We start from the raw sequence: 13,619 nt of genomic DNA, 5'->3' as shown, positions 1-13,619 counted from the left end.
CCCTTCTCTCCCTCCCATCTTTCCTCTCTCTGTGTTTATTTTCTGGGTTTTTTTTCCTCCTCTCTTCTTCTTCCTTTCTTCTCTTCATCTTCCTTCTCTCCTCTCCTTCTCATACTTTTCTTTCTCCTTCCTCCTCCTTCTTTCGCTTCCCTTGAACCCCCAACCGCTCTCATCTTTCCTTTTGCCGCCTGTTTCCTATCCTCTACTCTTCTTCCTCTCACATATCCTCCTCCCGCTCCTACCTTTTCTTACACCTCCTCTCCTTCCCTTGTTCGAATCTTATTCACAAGAAAGAGGGTCTTTTCGTATACCTCTCTGCCTTTGTCTGCTCTAATAATTGATGGAAACAAAAATTTTTTTTATTCGCTAACCTTACTAGAGTTTATGAAACCAGCCATTCCATTACTCCCATCCAGATACAACTGTTCTTCTCGAGAACAACAAGAAAACACAATGTTTGTCTCTTTTTTTGTTGTTCCGCCAAGTAAAACAAACATGAATGCAACCAAACAAGCGAGAACCTTCCCGAGGTCTCACACAATTCCTCCTCTTTGTTCTCTCTCTTTGCTAATACATAAGAAAACATGAATAGGAAAAACAAGTAGTAAGTAGTAATGATAGTAGTGTTGTTTTTGTGGGATGAAAACTCGGAGGGAGGGAGAGGGGGGGGGGGGGGGTATCAATCATCCAAGTATGTAAAAATCCTCCAACCCAGTCCGTTTGGTACGAAGAGTTGTATTCAAGACTGCCATCCCCATATGAGAGAAGAAAGGAATCGACCAACCGGTTCAACACTGGCAAGCATTCGATCCAGTGACGCCGCAATAGTCGAAGACATGGCTGCGGTGGACATGTCGTCACTGGCAGGGCCGGCTGCAGCTGTGGTGTCACCCGTGTTGGCAGAACGAGGTAGTAGCCGTGACTCTTCCCGTATAGAATGAATGGGAGAAGAAGAAGGAGAAGGCGAAGGAGGGGAGGATAAGGGAGAAGGAGAAGGAGAAGAAGAAGAAGAAGGAGAAGGAGAAGAAGGAGAAGAAGGAGAAGGAGAAGAAATAAGAGATATAGGAGAGCAAGGGAGCAAAGTCTTTGCTTCCTCCCGTACGAAAGTGTCGTCAAAGAGTGGAAGGGTTGGTGGCGGCTGAGCGGTCCGTACGATAGAAATGCCGTCACCAAGACAGCGTGAAGAAGGCGGCGGCGAGATGAGGGCTGATGCGCTTCTGTCTTGGGGAGACAGATATCGAAGCAGGTTGAAACCTTGTATCCGTCCCCAGATCCCATCTGGCTCTAGCTTCCGCTTCTGCTGCTGCTGCTGGGAGTAACGCTCCACAGCGGTGGCGGCGGCGGCGGCGACGGCAGGATGCCGAAGCGACGGGTGGAGAAGGGGCGAGTATGGGTACGCTCGCGGCGGAAGCGACCGTGCCTAGCCAGCCGTGCCCTGGCCAGCGACACCGTACTAGATGCCGCCGCCAGGGTACGCACTTCCCGGCACAGTACCCGCAGGCGGCATACGCCCTCCACCCGTCCCGGGCTTGCTTGCGCCTGCACCGCCGGGAAGCTGGAAATCCGGATTGTCCAGCAGCATATCCTGTCTCTGCTGCTGGGCGGGCACGGGTCTCCGGGGGGGTATGCCGCCGCCGCCGCCGCCATAGTTCAAGGGCGGAGGTGCTTGGGCGGGGCCGAGACCGCTGGGGCCCGGACCACCACCGTTCCAGTACGGGTTTATGCCCCGTTGAGAGATGGAGGTGAAAGTGGATCTCTCAGACTCCGCGGGGCTGCGGGCCCCGTTGTTGAGGGCGTGCACGTCCTCGTCGTAGCCCACCGCCTGCGGGGGTCGCTGGGACTGCTGCGGGGGTTGTCGGTCGAGGTTTGGTGATGATTGGAATCGGGGGTCTACGTCTTCGTAGTAGTTTCCTGATCCGCTCCGGACGAGGTTGCCCGTCGGCTGCTGGACGTTGAGTGGCGAGGCGGTGCGGTCTTGCTGGGTCCACCCTGTGCGGGCGGGGTGGAATTGACTATTTTTTTTGTTAGGAAGGTGAGGGGAGGGCAAAGACGGAGAGGTGGGAGGATGGGTTGAGCCTACTCATCAGTGCTGTACCGGCTTCCGTCACTCATATAAGTGTTATGCCTATCGAGCGGCCTCCCCTGCTGCAGCCCCACCATGCCGACAACGTCCGAGTCACTTTCGCGCAGTGCACCGTTGTACGGTGTATACTCCCTCTTCGGCGGGGCAGGTGTGGCATCCATCTCTACGGGACCGCCATCGTTGGCAGCAGCAACGGGGGGGACTTCGTCGCGAAGGTTGCCGGCTGCCACAACGCCGACGCCGTCGCCCATGGCAGGTGGGGACTCTGCGCGGGGCAGGTCTGGTGCTCGTGCGTCGGGGTTGTACGGCTCGTAGTTGCTGCTGCTGTTGGAGAACGACTGCGGGAGGGCACCGCCGACGACGGCCCCGGCCCCGGCCCCGGCCCCGACCGCCGCAGCCGGGACCAGGTTGCTGGCGGAGTTGTAGTCGTCGGCAGAGGCTTGCCGCGAGCCCGAACCGGGGCCGTAGGGGTCTGCAGTCGGTTGCCGCCGGCTGTCGTAATAGCCGGGACCGGGAGGGGGCGGGGTCGGGCCGCCGCCGTAACCACCCCTGCTCCTCCCGTATCCACCTCTGGTAGGGGGTCCGTATCCGCCACGCCCGCGCATGGGGTAGCCACCTCCTCTGCCGGGAGGGCCGTAGCCTCCTCGTCCACGCATGGGAGGGGCGCCGCCGGCATACGTGTCATAGCCGCCGCGGCCGCCGCCGCCACCGCCGTAGCCGCCACCACCATAAGGGCCGCCACGTCCACGATAGCCGTTCTGGAGAGGCGGGCCTCTGGTGGGATTCCTGGCAACGCCATAGGCGCCGGCATCGTTGATGGGGTTGCCGTAACGGTCGGCACGGGGGGGTGTCCTGGAGAGGTCGGTGGCAGAGACGCTGCCCTGGGGGCCCGAGGTAGACGAGGGCTTCCGGGTCAGGGGCACGCGCTCGTCGCTGACCTGATCGTCCTTCTTCTGGTCCTCAAAGGTAGCAAAGGCGGGGAGGTTGTCGCCGGTGGCGGAGGTGTTCGTGACAGTGCCGATGAGGGGGATGGCGGCCGGTGCCATGGGATCGACGGGCTTGGCAGCCTCGTTGCTGTAGTAGGTCTGACCATTCATCTCGTCGTTCTCGACCACGAGCTTGCGGCGGTTCTTGCGGCTGATGAGGGAGCGGCGCATGGCGCAGGTGACGACGGCGCTGAGGATGACCATGATGGTGGAGGCCAGGACAATCCAGGAGCCCCAGGCGATGTTGGGGACGAACATGAGGACGTCGATGAGGAAGGCGGCCAGGCAGACGAGGATGGTGATGATGGTGAAGATGAAGAAGGCGAGCAGGAACCTGGACGAGTGGGCCGGGGCGTGGAAGTGGGAGCTGATGGCCATGATGAGCATGACGAGGACCAGGCCGGCGGCGACGGGGTGCAGGATCAGGACGGCCGAGAGGGTCTCGCGCACGCCGGTGGGCAGGTCAAAGGCGTCATCGTTGCTGGAGAGGGTGTCACCCAGGTCCTTGTAGCCGATGCCGATGCTGCTGCACTTGTCGTCGGCGTCGCAATAGCCGAACACGCCAAACTTGTAGCCGTTGAACTCGCCCAGCGGTATCTGCTTGATGACGGGTGTCGATATGACGGCCAGCACGAGGAGGCCCAATGCCACGGCCAGAAGCACCGACAGGGGCGTCGACGGGCGCAGTCTCATGATGGCGCCCAGCAGAAGAGAGAAGTCGGGGGGGAGGGGTTCGGCGCGCCCCTAGGCGACGCTGTCGACGAGCGTCTCTTCCGACGGATGGGAAAGAAAAAAAAGAAACGGGTCCGGTGTCCTTACCGATCCTGGTACTACGGCGACATTGGAGATGAAAACGATGCTTGCTCGGATGTGATGGTGATTAAGCGTATCGTGTGAAAAGCGTCATGGCGTCGCGTGCGAGCGAAAGATGTGCGACGTCTGGGTAGATTAACGAGAGAAGGCTGGACGGCGAGGTTGTTGTCGAGATGAAAGAGAGGGAGGATAAGGAGAGAAGACGGAATGATGGTGGGAGGAGACGGAAAAGGAAACAAACGACGAGCGTGTGTCGTCGGTCGGTCGGTCGGTGGCTGTCTGTGACTGCGTTACCAAATCTTGGAACGATGAAAGGAGGGGGGATGTGCGGGTGAGATGTGGGAGCGAGTAAGACCAGCTGGGACGCGGGAGGGAGGAAGAGAGAAGGCGCAGCAAGATTGATAGATTATGCACGGGCAGGTTGGGTGGGAGGGCCCTGTACGGGTAGCGTAGCAGATAGTCTGGGTATTACCGAATGCAGGTCGGTTGATACTACATGTATTTTATTACTGCGTCGTACGGAGTAGAGTACGGGTAGTAGCGTCACTACTCACTATGAGAGGACGAGCCCTCGAGCTATACAGATTGGTCTGAGACGTCCTAGAAGAGGATCATAACTGGATCAGAATGGATTATTACCTCCACTATTATCCTGGTAACCTGGCCATGGAAGATTGATGGGGCCGCAGTGGATAAACTCGAATGCGGCGGGGGGGCTCTGTGCTGGACGCTGTCGGTGCAGCCAATAGGGGATGTGGTTCGATGGGAGCAAGGTTGGCGATAGCGAGTGCGAGTATGGCGACTTGACAAGCTTGGGGGCACAACGGTGGTATACCGCCGCATAGTACGACCTCGCACCTTTCCGTATCACAACCTTGGCGAGAAGCACGCCTCCGGTGGGAACGCGGAGCGTTGAGGATCACTGGTCCGCGAGGGAGTTCACTGGGACGCTCACCGGGCTCCGTTGGCTGGGTCCCATCGAAAGCTGGCTGGGAGTCTGGGACAGAGGGGTTGAGAGACGAGACGGGCGGGGCGGGGCGCTAGAGCAAGGTCCAACGGCGTCTATTACAGAACTCTACAGCAGACTCGAGTACACATTGCAGATTAGCGGGAACCTCTACTCGTACATGTGCCCGTACCTACATACGGTATCAGCTAGTACGGGTACACAGATTACATACCCGTGATTACGTGCTATCATATGCATGCGGTACCTCTAGGCATGTACGCATCACACGAGGTAATGCCCACTGGCTACTGGCTACCAAGGTCCACCTACAGGCTGTTCATTACTGCTTACACCACTGTAAGGCCTGTAAGGCTAAGCTACGGAAGATTACGTCGTACCTTCCTAGACAGGGTGGAAGGACCGTTGTCATGTGAAGAGGAAGGACATGGAAATATCCAATCGACTCTCCTCTTCTCTTTCCAATCTTCTTCTTATTCTACCCGTACTCATCCTTACCTGGTGCAGATATATCCATACTTGCGGTATAGCAATGATCTAACTCCATCGAATCCACCCATCAGACCAGCTTACGACGATGATGCCCTGTGACTTATCACCTGCGACCTGCTGCTTCTCCAACTCCTACTGATACTTGGACTGATACTGATCGATTGTCTCAAGTGCACGTAATGCGCTCTCAGCCACCACCCCTACCCCCGACCCGCTGTAAAGACCCCATTGTACATTTCTCTCTATCCCCTCCAATCTTCTGCACCCCTCTCTCTCTCTTTGCAAGTCTTTGCAGTCTTTGCAGCCTTGCCCTTTCTGACGAGTCTCCATCTAGAATTCTAGGTTGTGCCCATGCAAGACGCGATTTTGGCCAGTCAGAACAGTTCGACCTACTACGAAGTAATAGTAATTACGAGCAATAGTGCAACGCCCGACCATGGTTCGAACTCACATTCGCTCGGATGAGAATACGAGTACCTCGATACGCGCCAATGACCCTTGATCCCTAAAACCCCATGGCAACTGGTCAAATAACTGGTCAAATAACTTTCTCTCTTCCCAAAAGCTTGGAACAGCGGCGAGACACGACGACAGGCCCGAGACACGGTCATGTCAGCTTGACCAGACACGCATAACTGTCAGAGGATGGGGTCTTTTTGGTTCTTCCCTCCCCCCCCTTTTTTTCTTTCTTTTTTTTCTTTTTTCTCCTCTTCTTTCCTTTTCCTGTTCGTTTGTCGATCCTTACTGAATCGATATTGACATCCAGCCATGCTCATGCATCCAAACAGTCTATCCCGTTGTCCAAACGTCCGGCATCCCTTCATTCTATCCACCTTTCTTGTCCAACCGAGCTTGTGGGTGTTTAAACTTTCCATCCCGTTTCCGGGCGTTTCTTCCACTAAGATAAATTCGAGTGCATGCAACGTACGACAACCCACATAGACACAAGTGCGGCTGGGATTCGCTTACACTCTGGCTCGTTGATGGGACGTTGCCAGCAAGAAGGACCGGAACTCTACTCGAGTGTGCACGCGAATCCTGATTGTGCAGAGTGATATTGCCGACACATGTACCGACCAATTCAGCCCTCTCTAGTACTGAGCTGGACGCAGTAATAATACGCCAAAACTTAACCTTGGCTCATCTCATCTACTCATCTGTAACCGATGCACGACACGCCACAACATTTCTTAGCTGACAAGGCTGGCGAAGCTGGACACTCGCGAGACTCACGAGACTCGCTGGAGATGAACCCGTCTCCCAGTCAGACGGCGTCCCGGCCAGACGGCGTCCTGAGCAGACGGCCAGACGGCCAGACGGCCAGACGACCGGACAACCATTCTGAATCCGTTCCAGCCGACGGCGACCCCCACTCGGCACGTTGTATCCACGACAACGATCCATCATGATTCATATCTGATTCTCATCTGTGATTCCAAATTTGAAATCTCAACATAGGGTCTTGCGAGACACGCGACCGACGACATGCGAGACACACACATGTAATGATATCATATTCTCTGTCGGTGAAGGACTCCCACCTGGGTGACCTGTACGACGGAATGAATGTGTCTACTGCCATCAGTAGGCAGTCCATGTGGTCCGGATAACGTCTTCCGTCCTTTACTTTTTCTCCTTCTACCTACTTGCCGATCTTCTTCCCCGTCTTGCTCTCTTTTTGTTCTATCCTTCTTCCCGCCCTCCCCCCCTTTTTTTCTTGGGTGGCTAGTATCAGCGGTGACGTACATATAATTAGCGTTTACACTCATTGCTAACCTCGGCTTTCATTGTCACGCTTCCTCGTTTTGAGGTAATGAACGACTTCTGCAGCAATGAGGGGAAAGGACGATCACCGGCAGTAATCTATCATATCAATTGGCCATAGATGTCGATAATGCTGTAGGAATACAGACATTAGCATCAAACACGTGATTGACTATAGTCCTGCCCCTGGTTTACCCCTCGTCAGAGTGAGAGACTGTTCAAAGCAAAGATATTCCATCTTGGGAGCATCATCTTACAAGAAATCAACAATAGCTATATTATATAAGAAGAGGGCAGCAGAGAGAAAGACAGCAAAAGAAGAAGAGAGGATCGAGAAGAAAAGAAAGGCAGGAGATGGCAAACGACACCCCCCCTCCCATCGTCCCCCTCTCCGAACCACCATGGCTCAACGGCTCGCCATCGCCATACTACGACTCGTCCCACCACAGACTCCAGTCCGCCTGCCGCGACTTCATCGGGCGCAACCTCAACCGCCACGCGCTGGAGTGGGAGACGGCAGAGGACGTCCCCGCCCACGTGTACGCTGATTTTGCCCGCGGGAACTTCATCCTGCCTGCTCTGCCTTGTCCCCTGCCGGTCGAGTGGCTTCGCCGCGTGGGCGTCACCCGTATGCCGGGGGATATCCCGGTTGAAGAGTGGACATCGGTCCACGGCATGATTTATGCAGACGAGGTTAGTATTTCACTGTCCCCTGTAGAAGAAGAGATCATCCTCTCCAGGCATGGTTATTGATCAGGGAGAGAAGAAAAAGAGGGGGAAGAAAGAAATAAAATAAAAAATAAAATAAAAGCAAGGGTCTGCCTGAAGGGGGGAGGGAAAGGAAAGGTGATTGACTTCGATTGTGTCCTAGATGAGTCGAGCTGGACTTGCTGGCCCGTCCGGTGCGATAACGGCCGGAATGGCATTCGGCGTCCCGCCCCTGGTGCACTTTGCCAGTCGTCAGCTGCAGGAGAGATATCTACCTGATCTCTTGCTAGGTAAGACGCGAACGTGTATTGCCATAACGGAGCCGGAGTGAGTAATGTCTTCTTCAGTCCCGACAATACCACATACGCACACACACATGCATGCACATCGGCTTCAATGCTGTAGCGTATTATATCACCGCGTCGGTGGCATCCCATGTACTGATGTCTCCACACCAGAGCCGGATCAGATGTGGCCAACATCACGACGACGGCGCAGATATCCCCCTGCGGCAGGTCTTACGTCGTCAACGGGGCCAAGAAGTGGATCACGAACGGCATGTGGGCCGACGTGGCCGTGACGGCGGTGCGCACCGGCGACCCGGACTCCGGGGCGAAGGGCATCTCCCTGCTCGTCGTCCCCCTCGGCGAGGATCACAAGGGTGTGTCCCGTCGCCGGATCAAGGTGGGCGGGCAGGTCTCGGCGGGCACGACGTACATTGAATTCGACGACGTGCACGTGCCGCGGGAGAACCTAGTGGGCGAGGAGGGCCAGGGCATGAGGTACATCATGACCAACTTCAACCACGAGCGCATGTTTATATCAGTCGGGGTGACGAGGCAGGCGCGTGTGGCGCTCAGCTCTGCCTTTGAGTATTGCATGAAGCGTGAGGCTTTTGGAAAGGTGATTACGCCTCTTATTCTCTCTCTCTCTCTCTTCTTTCTATCTCGCAGGCATGTATATATATATATATACAGTTGCACCCCGTGTGTATTGCGGTGTAGACATGGCTGATTGGCATGACCCAGACCCTNCGGGGTGACGAGGCAGGCGCGTGTGGCGCTCAGCTCTGCCTTTGAGTATTGCATGAAGCGTGAGGCTTTTGGAAAGGTGATTACGCCTCTTATTCCCTCTCTCCCTCTCTCCTTTCTATCTCGCAGGCATGTATATATATATATATACAGTTGCACCCCGTGTGTATTGCGGTGTAGACATGGCTGATTGGCATGACCCAGACCCTCATGGACCAACCCGTCGTCCGTCACCGTCTGGCCAAGTGTGCCGCCATCCTCGAATCCCAGCAGACCTGGGTGGAGTCGTTTGCCTACCAGCTCGCCCACCTTTCCAAGGCCGAGGCGGACAGGCAGCTGGGCGGCCTGACGGCCCTGTGCAAGGCCAACGCGGGCATCGTGCTGGATGAGTGTGCCAGGTGTGCCGTCCTCTTGTTTGGGGGCAACGGCTTCACCCGCTCAGGGCAGGGCGAGATTGCAGAGAGTATGTTCTTCCTCCTTTCCGCCCCTCCTACCTCTTCACCTGTCCATCTTTTGTCAGATCCCTTCCCACGCGAATATTACGTAGGACACGTTAGAGCTGACCTCGGTCTGTGTGTCCCGCAGAGATCTATCGTGACGTACCCGGTGCCAGGATCCCAGGTGGTTCCGAAGATGTTCTCCTCGACCTGGCTATTCGGCAGATGGTCAAGAACTTCAGGCAGAAGACGGAACAGACTTCCAAGAACGATTCTCGGTTATAATTGCGGGGTCGGTCACTCCTGTTGTAGAGCGATAGTAAGAAGAGGAGAGAGAAGAGGAAGAGAAGAGGAAGAAAAACAAGAGAAAGCATTATAAGCATACGATATAATACTATGATGAGGCAACAGGAAGCTTTTGAGATACTGTATAGGGTAGGCTTTTTCGGTTGGCACATTACATCAGATTCAAACACACACACACACACGATATTACAGGTTACAACGATAAAGTCCCATCCCATCATTCTGAATACACACGCTGTGAATAGACACTCCATTATTGCATTAGGCGAATGTCAGTCAGGCTAATCCGTATAGCCAGACTACATAATGTACACAGAAAACAACGAAGGAGAAAAACAATGGAACAGAGCACGTTACAGCCACTGCTTACAAGTCCAGCTGGTTTCGGTCTTCAGTCCAGCAATGTCCGGTTAGCTCCGTGGATCTCACACGACTAGACCAATCTTCTCTTCTTCTTTGGCTCGTTCTCAACTCCGTCATAGCCCCGACATCCATCCGACCGCCGTCTGACCACCTGTCCCGCTCTCTCTTTTGTTTTATCTTACGTTCCAGCCGAAGATCCATCCTCCTGCTCTGCCATATCCACCACCAGCCCAAAGCGTTCGACACAAGTTTTTCTTCTTTTTTTCCCTTCTCTTCTCTTCCTCTTCTTTCTACCCCCCCCCGCCTCAACCATGTTCGGGGCCGCCTCGTCGTCGCCGTCGTCGTCACGGCGGTCGACGACGCTGCTACGCGCAGCGGGGCGATGCACCCGGGCATCGGCGACGGCAGCACCGCGACGACACCTCCGGACCGGCGGCGGAGGCACGCCCTTCCAGCCAATGCGACCGCCCTCGCCGAGCGAGCTGGGCGCCCCTCGGGCGGCCAGGCAGTACAAGCGCAGCGGGAGGTGGGCGCGGCGGCTCCTCTACGTGGCCGGCGCGGGCGGGGCGCTGTACGCGGTGGACAGGCAGGTGTACGCGTCGGGAATGACGCGGTCCCTGCGCACGTTCGCGACCGGCCTCGTCATAGCGGTCGACTACAAGCTCAACTTCCGGCCGGACCCGTGGGTGGGCGGGGACGTGCAGGACCTGCACGGGCGCAGCGCGCGGCGCATCTTCGACCTGCTGCAGGCCAACAGCGGGCTGTACCTCAAGATCGGGCAGGCCGTGGCCATGCAGAGCGCCGTGCTGCCGCCCGAGTTCCAGCGCATGTTTGCGCGCATGTTCGACGACGCGCCGCAGGACGGCTGGGCCGACGTCGAGGCCGTGATACGCGAGGAGTTTGGCGGGCGGTCGGCCGAGGAGGTCTTTGGCGTCAGCTTCACCGGTAGACCCGGGTCGGGACTCATGGAGAAGAGGGCCAGGGCGAGCGCCAGCGTCGCCCAGGTGCACTGGGCCAGACTGCCCGACGGCAGGGAGGTGGCCGTCAAGATCCAGAAGAGGGAGGTCAGCAGGCAGCTCGACTGGGACATGTGGGCGTTCAGGTAAGCCACTGCCACCACCGCCGACACCGCCATCGCAGGCCATGCAGCCCGAAGTCGTGAGGTTTCCGCAGCGTACTGATCTCTCAAGCGGCACAGGACCGTCACGTGGATCTACTCCAAGTGGTTCGACCTGCCGTACTACAAGCTGGTGCCCTTCATCACGGAGCGTCTAGAGCTGGAGCTGGACTTTGAGAACGAGGCGCGCAATTCGGAGACGATGCGGTCGCTCATCGAGTCGGAGAAGAAGCTCAGGGGACGGGTGTACATCCCGACGGTGTATCCGGAGCTGTCGTCCAAGCGCGTGCTGACGACGGAGTGGATCGAGGGGGTGCGGCTGTGGGACAAGAAGGGCATGACGGGCGTGTGGCTGGGCGGCCACGGCAGCGGCTCGCCGGGGGCGGGCGCGCCTCTTCCGCCCATGGACGTCGACGCGGCGCGGCGGGAGCTGCGGACGCGACCGGGCGGGAGCGAGCGGAGGATCAAGCCGGAGCGGCAGGAGTGGCGGGGGCGGCGCGGCAAGGGGGGTCTGGGGATACCGGCGCGCGAGACGATGACGACCATGGTGGACCTGTTCTCGGCGCAGATCTTCAAGTGGGGGGTGGTGCACTGCGACCCGCACCCGGGCAACATGTTCGTGCGGCGGCTCCCGTCCGGGCGGGGCCAGCTGGTGCTGATCGACCACGGGCTGTACATCTACCTCGGGGACGAGTTCCGGCGGCAGTACGGCGCCTTCTGGAAGGCCCTGCTGACCATGGACAACGGCGCGATGGCGGACATCGCGTCGGGCTGGGGCATCCGGGCGACGGGCCTGTTCGCCAGCGCGACGCTGATGAGGCCGTACGGCGGCGGCGGGGACAGCGGCCCGGCCAGCGGCAGGCTCGACGCCGGCACCGAGGGCATGACCACGGCCGAGAGGCACTTCGCCATGCAGCAGCGCATGAGGCAGGCCGTGCGCGACATGCTGGCCGACGAGGACAAGTGGCCAAAGGAGCTCGTCTTCCTCGGCAGGAACATGCGCATCGTCCAGGGCAACAACCAGTTCCTCGGATCGCCGGTGAACCGCGTCAAGATGATGGGCCAGTGGGCCAGCAGGAGCCTCTACGAGGACCCGGACATGCCCATGGCCCCCCGGTTCGCAAACGCCCTCCGGCACGTGCTCTTCTCGCTCGTCATGGTGGCCACCGACCTGGCCTTTTACTTTTACAAGATCCGCCAGTTCCTGGGCCGCGGCGCCGGAAAGGGTATGGAAGACGTCATGGAGGATCACCTGAAGAGCATGGCGTCCGAGTATGGCATCGAATTGCAGGAGGCCTTGTTTGACGGTTAGCTCTGCAGGGGCGGCGAGCCTACTCCGTACGCTGCCTCTGTCACCCTCTCTCCGTCTTCCCCAGCTGGCAGGATTCTTTATAGAAATAACATGTACTCTGTAAAAAAGAATAAATAAATAGATTCTTCCTTTCTTCTTTCTTTTACAAAGCTCCCCCCCACCCCCCCCCTTTTATTTTTCAAAATTTTTTTCAAATTTTTTTTCTTTTCTTTCAGTCTTTTTTCGCTTTCCTTTCTTGTGCTCTTTTGGGAGTTGGGGATGTAGGGACGGATTGAATAGGGTATTGTTGATTCATTATTATGATTATGATTATTATTGAAAGAAGAAGCAAGGCTTGATCTATCTCGTCATCAAGCTCATGTCGCTTTCTATCTGTGATTTGACAGATCTGTGCCCATATCAGTTCTACTGGAAGACGGCAACTATGGATATCATAATACGTGCAACGGTTACTAAGCATTCATATATACGGTATATCCAGGTAGCTATCCTCGTAGATTTACCCATAGCCTAAAGGCTAATATAGTATTATAGAGACCTTTTTAATAGTTATATATACCCATACATGTGCATGTATACCTTTTCTGCCTCTACTCCGTATTGCTGAACTCATCTATCACATGTACCGAAGAAAAAAAGCCCAACCGTCAAGCGACATGGGTAGATGATGGATCAACATGATTGGTATAGAAACGTTCACGACAGCAGAGTACTCGTACGGAGTGTATCTGTAAATACTAAAACATGCAGGACGGAGAATCCACTCTATGGCTATGCGAAAGAGTCTGTGGGGGGGGGGGGGGGGGGGKGGSGTGAAGATTGAACTGGGCGGGTAGTCCCGGGTTCGGTGGACAATAGGGATAATGGGGCAGTGGACAGAGTATGTACGGGTCCTCGTACTGACCAGATACACGGTGCATATGCAGGTACGAGTGTTGATGCCTCCGCTCGACGGCAAAACGGTCAGCGGGCTGTAAGGAATCAGCATTCCAGCATCTGCTTCGCTGCATGTACAGGAGTAATAGCGGATAACGAATACTACCAGTACTCCGTACTCCGTAGTAGTACGATGGTTGAAACGAAACTAGCCACGTGAAAGATGGGTAACGTCAGGCTGGTAAATCAGAGACATGACCCCACCCGACGATGGGGACCCATCTTACGAGACGCAAGATTGATGAAGTGAGGGAAGCAGGGGAGATTGAGAAGACGAGTCGAGGGGGGGGAGAGGAGAAGAGGG

The 13,619-nt window shown here is 56.4% G+C and overlaps 3 protein-coding genes across 3 annotated transcripts; 2 read left to right on the top strand and 1 right to left on the bottom strand.

Moving 5' to 3' along the window:
* Positions 1 to 1,453: 1,453 nt before the first annotated feature.
* GMORB2_5293 (SUR7/PalI family) lies at positions 1,454 to 3,762 on the bottom strand (the record flags this gene model as incomplete). Its single annotated transcript, XM_035467267.1, has 2 exons — positions 1,454 to 2,012; positions 2,081 to 3,762. 2 exons carry the CDS (start codon positions 3,760 to 3,762, stop codon positions 1,454 to 1,456), a joined length of 2,241 nt encoding a protein of 746 aa, XP_035323279.1.
* A 3,697-nt stretch (positions 3,763 to 7,459) lies between these two features.
* GMORB2_5292 (uncharacterized protein) lies at positions 7,460 to 9,566 on the top strand (the record flags this gene model as incomplete). The annotated part of the gene is made up of 5 exons (XM_035467266.1): positions 7,460 to 7,798; positions 7,977 to 8,140; positions 8,272 to 8,662; positions 9,025 to 9,307; positions 9,430 to 9,566. 5 exons carry the CDS (start codon positions 7,460 to 7,462, stop codon positions 9,564 to 9,566), a joined length of 1,314 nt encoding a protein of 437 aa, XP_035323278.1.
* Positions 9,567 to 10,261: 695 nt separating this feature from the next.
* Positions 10,262 to 12,379, top strand: GMORB2_5291 (uncharacterized protein; the record flags this gene model as incomplete). Its single annotated transcript, XM_035467265.1, has 2 exons — positions 10,262 to 11,052; positions 11,149 to 12,379. The coding sequence occupies 2 exons, from the start codon at positions 10,262 to 10,264 to the stop codon at positions 12,377 to 12,379; spliced, it is 2,022 nt and encodes a 673-aa protein (XP_035323277.1).
* Between the last annotated feature and the right edge of the window lie 1,240 nt (positions 12,380 to 13,619).

This window comes from Geosmithia morbida (genome assembly GCF_012550715.1).
Source record: "Geosmithia morbida isolate 1262 chromosome Unknown scaffold_3, whole genome shotgun sequence".
Taxonomy (NCBI): Eukaryota; Fungi; Ascomycota; class Sordariomycetes; order Hypocreales; family Bionectriaceae; genus Geosmithia; species Geosmithia morbida.
Note: the sequence above shows the minus strand (reverse complement) of the source record. Positions and strands in the feature narration are given on the sequence as shown.